Genomic DNA, 4,378 nt, shown 5'->3' on the forward strand with positions numbered 1-4,378 from the left:
TGGGCCAACCTCCCACAGTAGTTTTTTTGAAGATGTCAACACCTAGTGTTTTGGGGGGGTTTAGATGTTATGGTTGGGACACACCAGATAGTAATATTATTTAGTGCATTTATCAACAAATAGAAAGCTTACCAGAGCTTGCAGAGCTTATACCCGCCTTGACAGCTAGCTAAAACCTGTTTATGCTTGATTCAATTATGTTTATGTTTTAAAGGGCAAAAACCTTTACTTTATTTATTTTTTTTAAAGTTGATAATGAATAGTACATTCTTACACCTATATTATCAATACAGCTTGTTTTAATGCTTTTAACAAAACATAAATAAAAAGTTGTGAATCCTTGTCAAGTTTAGATGTAAAACAAACCAAAACATTGTATAAATCTTATTTAATTCATATATATAAATTCTTTAAGAATTTATTTTCACCAAACTTCTTTTCTAAAATGATTGTGTTAATAAATGATAATTTGACATGATTTTCCCCAATTCTCAAGAATGGGTGACACACGTATATGACAAACACAATAAAAAACTACTACATGAACCTTTTCTCTTCATTATTAAAATAGCATACTTATTACTCACAACACAAGTTGTTGGTAATTTTGTGCAATTTATATTAATCTCAAGTAAAAATGTAAAAACAAAACAAACGAAGTAAAGAAGTGTTCATCTTGAAGAACATGTAAAGAAGGTCATTCAGAAATCCTTCCATCACCTCAGAAACATGGTGACAATCAAGCCCTTCCTATCAGAAACATGGTGACAATCAAGCCCTTCCTATCAGAAACATGGTGACAATCAAGCCCTTCCTATCAGAAACATGGTGACAATCAAGCCCTTCCTATCAGAAACATGGTGACAATCAAGCCCTTCCTATCCGCCCTGATTTAACTAAAGTAATTAACACTTTCATCTATTCACGCTTTGACTGCTGTAACTCCCTGTATTCCAGTCTCTCCGATAGGCTAAATCAATTCAGCGGTTACAACTGAACGCTGCTGCCCGGGTCCTGACCGACGCAAAAAAAAGTACGATCATATTTCACCAATTCTGTCATCCTTACATTGGCTCCCAATCATTTTTTGTAATCGATTTTAAATTTGCGTTAACCCTTTAAACGCATCGGGAACGCATCCGCGTGTCATTTTAAGATGTCTTTGGCTATTCAAAAATAGCAGATCTACAAGCGCATAGCGCGGCACTATGAGCTTGTAGATCTGCTATTTTTGAAAAATCATGAAAGGTTTTCCAAATATTAGATTTTTTTGTTTTTTAAGCGGACATTTATATTTTATGTTCGCTTTAAAAAAATAATATTCCAATATTTGCTCAAATGTTCAACATTTTTCAGAAATAGCAGATCTACAAGCTCACAGCGCGGCACCGAGTGCCGCGCTGTGAGCTTGTAGATCTGCTATTTTTGAATAGCCCAAACACATCGTAAAATGACACAAATGATGCGTTCCCGGTCTTGAAGGGTCAATTACCTTTTAAGGCCATCTCTGGTCTGGCCCCATCTCATATCTCTGACCTAGAGGAGCCATACAGTACCAAAGCAGCGCAATCTGAGGTCCTCAGAACAAAAGCTCTATAGGCTACTCCAAATCCCATTTCCCCAGAAAAAAAACTAAAATCTAAAGGGGATTCGGGGCGATTCACTGTCAGAGCTCAGATTCTCTGGAACGCTCTGCCTCTGGTGAGATCAGATCTCTGCCCCGGGTTCAAATCCCTCCTGAAAACTCACTTATATAAAGCTGCTTTTATTCCCTAAATGTCTTTGTGTTTTTAACGTCATTTTTTGCTCTATATATATCTTGCTGTATGGTGTGTTTTTATCTTTGTTAAGCACTTTGTAACTTTGTTTTGAAAGGTGCTACAAAAATAAAGCTGTATTATTATTATTATTATTAGTACTAGTAGGTATTATTAAAGTGAAATGTTTGGCTGTGTGTGTAGGGCTGTGTTACAAATTTAAGTTGACGATTAATTCTCACATGAATAATTGCGATTGACGATCTAATCTTTTTGGCCATGGTACACTGGAACTTATGAATACAACTTAACATTTCTGTTTGTTTTTTTAGGGCTTCATCATCACAAAGTAGTAACACATTTAATAATATACTTTCATGAAAATGTAAAAAAAAAAAATAGCGGAAATAGCTGATCTAAACGTACAACACCTCAAGCTTCTTGTAGATCAGATATTTTTGCTATTTTTGGAAAACGTTTGAAAATGTATGAAAATGTTTCAACGTGGAAACGATTGAGTGATAGCCTATAATAGCCGTGTGAGGCTGTGTGTGTTTACCTGCATAGCAGACGCTCCACGCGACGCACAGAGTCCAGATCAGCTTCATGGTGAAATACAGGAGCAGAGAAGTGCATGTCCTTTATATAATGAGCCTGTCAGGAGGAAATAGGTGATATCTGACAGTGTGTACGTGTTTGAAACAAACACTCCTAACTGGATCTTTTCCAAGATCAACAGTAAAAAGAATGCAGAGATGCAACCTCCTCCTCTCTCTGCATTCTGCTGTGTTGGTGTTGTTGATGAGATCAAAGGACACACGACACACATAATATGATTCACTCTTATGTTAAGTGGTGGAAAAAGTACTCAAATGTTTTACTCAAGTAAAAGTAAAAGTATACTGCATTGTAGAAGTACTCTGTGACAAGTAAAGGTCTAGTGTTCAAAATGTACTTGAGTAAAAGTACAAAAGTATTGGTATCAGAATGTACTCAAAGTACCAAAAGTAAAAGTACTAAAATGTTTGAAAATAGCAGATCTGCAAGCTCACAACGCATCGCGCTGCGACGCGTTGTGAGCTTGTAGATCTGCTATTTTCAAATAGCCTAGGTATAAAATAGGGCTGAAGTGGTTAATGTATGTTTCATTATATCACAATTTATATCTGCAAAGTAACTATAGTAACTAGATTTTCCAAGTATTTGTTGTGGAATAGAAGTACTAGTAGTATTGGAATTAAAAAACAACAACAACTGCATCAACTCCTACAATTCCAAGTGCTTTTAATTTGGGGGGTCCCCAGTTCAAATATGATTACTTTGGGGGGGGGGGGGGTAATTTTTGTTACATTTAGTTTGACTCGGTTCCACAGATAAATATTGTGAAAATAGCTGATCTATACAAGCTCACAATGCCTCGTGTTGCGAGGCATTGTGAGCTTGTATAGATCAGCTATTTATTGATGATCGAATGATCACTATCACAATATAGATCTATTTAATTAACACTGTTACTGAACAAACACTCTATAGTAATGATCACTATCACTAACACTTATTTTAACCAAAGAAAATCACTAACCCTACCTTTAATGTTTTATCATCATTCTAAGGTCTTAGACAATTATTTGGGAGCCCACTTGCAACATACATCCTGGGGGCCTCCCGGTGGGCCCGGGCCCCACGGGTTGGGCCCCGTTGACCTAGATAAGTCATGTGGCGCGCTGCAGTCTTGTCCTGAAGCGGCCTGCATTATCTAGATTATAAATCTGTTGTCCAAAGTTAAACCCTTATTAGACATTAAGTGTTACAGTCAGGTCATCAGTCATTACATTTGTCACCCTACCTGACAGGTTTAAATGTCAACAGTGGTGGGAAACGTACTCACATTCTTTACTCAAGTAAAAGTATCAATACTGCAACGTATAAATACTCTGTTGGTAAAAGTCCGGAATTCAACATTTACTTGAGGATAAGGACAAAAGTACCGGTATCAAAATGTACTTAAAGTACCAAAAGTTAAAAGTACTCATTATGCAGAATGTCCCATTTCCCCAAGCTTTCAAATGTATACAAATCTTTTGAAAATAGCCGATCTACAAGCTCACAATGCGTCGCACCGCGACGCATTGTGAGCTTGTAGATCTGCTATTTTCAAATGGCTGAAATGTATATAGGGCTGAAGTGGTTACTGTATGTTTTGTAATAATTATCAAAACCTACAAAGTAGGCTACTGTAAGTAGTAACTAAAGTTTTCAAATACATGTAAAGTGGAGTAAAAGTACAATATTGGGATCCGAGATGTACTGGAGTAGAAGTAAAAGTATTGGAAATTGGAGATACTCAAGTACTGTACAAAATACCTTAAAAAAATGTGCTTCACTTCATTACTTAAGTAAATGTAGTTACTTTCCACCGCGTGCAGTCAGATCATCAGTCATTGCATGTCACTATAGTACCTGACAGACTGTCAGGTTTATAGTTGTCAACACACACGGCGTAAACGCCAGGCAGGCCTTTCTCAGAATGGAGGAATACTTTGACAAGGATGAGTGGCAATGCAGCATTTCATAATACACTCACAACATCACATGTTGGGTCTTCAACAGGGGGTCCGGGA

The 4,378-nt window shown here is 36.9% G+C and overlaps 1 protein-coding gene across 3 annotated transcripts in view; it reads right to left on the reverse strand.

Annotated features, from left to right (window-relative positions):
• LOC311039299 (uncharacterized protein) overlaps positions 1-2,430 on the reverse strand; it is a 120,791-nt gene extending 118,361 nt beyond the window's left edge. For all 3 annotated transcript variants that reach the window (XM_084049073.1, XM_084049074.1, XM_084049072.1), the window contains exon 1: positions 2,317-2,430. In XM_084049073.1, the coding sequence (XP_083905199.1) occupies positions 2,317-2,365 (49 nt within the window). In that variant the 5' untranslated portion in view covers positions 2,366-2,430. The remainder of the gene's footprint in view (positions 1-2,316) is intronic.
• Positions 2,431-4,378: the final 1,948 nt, after the last annotated feature.

This window comes from Gymnoscopelus microlampas (genome assembly GCF_963454915.1).
Source record: "Gymnoscopelus microlampas genome assembly, chromosome: 22".
NCBI classification, from domain to species: Eukaryota; Metazoa; Chordata; class Actinopteri; order Myctophiformes; family Myctophidae; genus Gymnoscopelus; species Gymnoscopelus microlampas.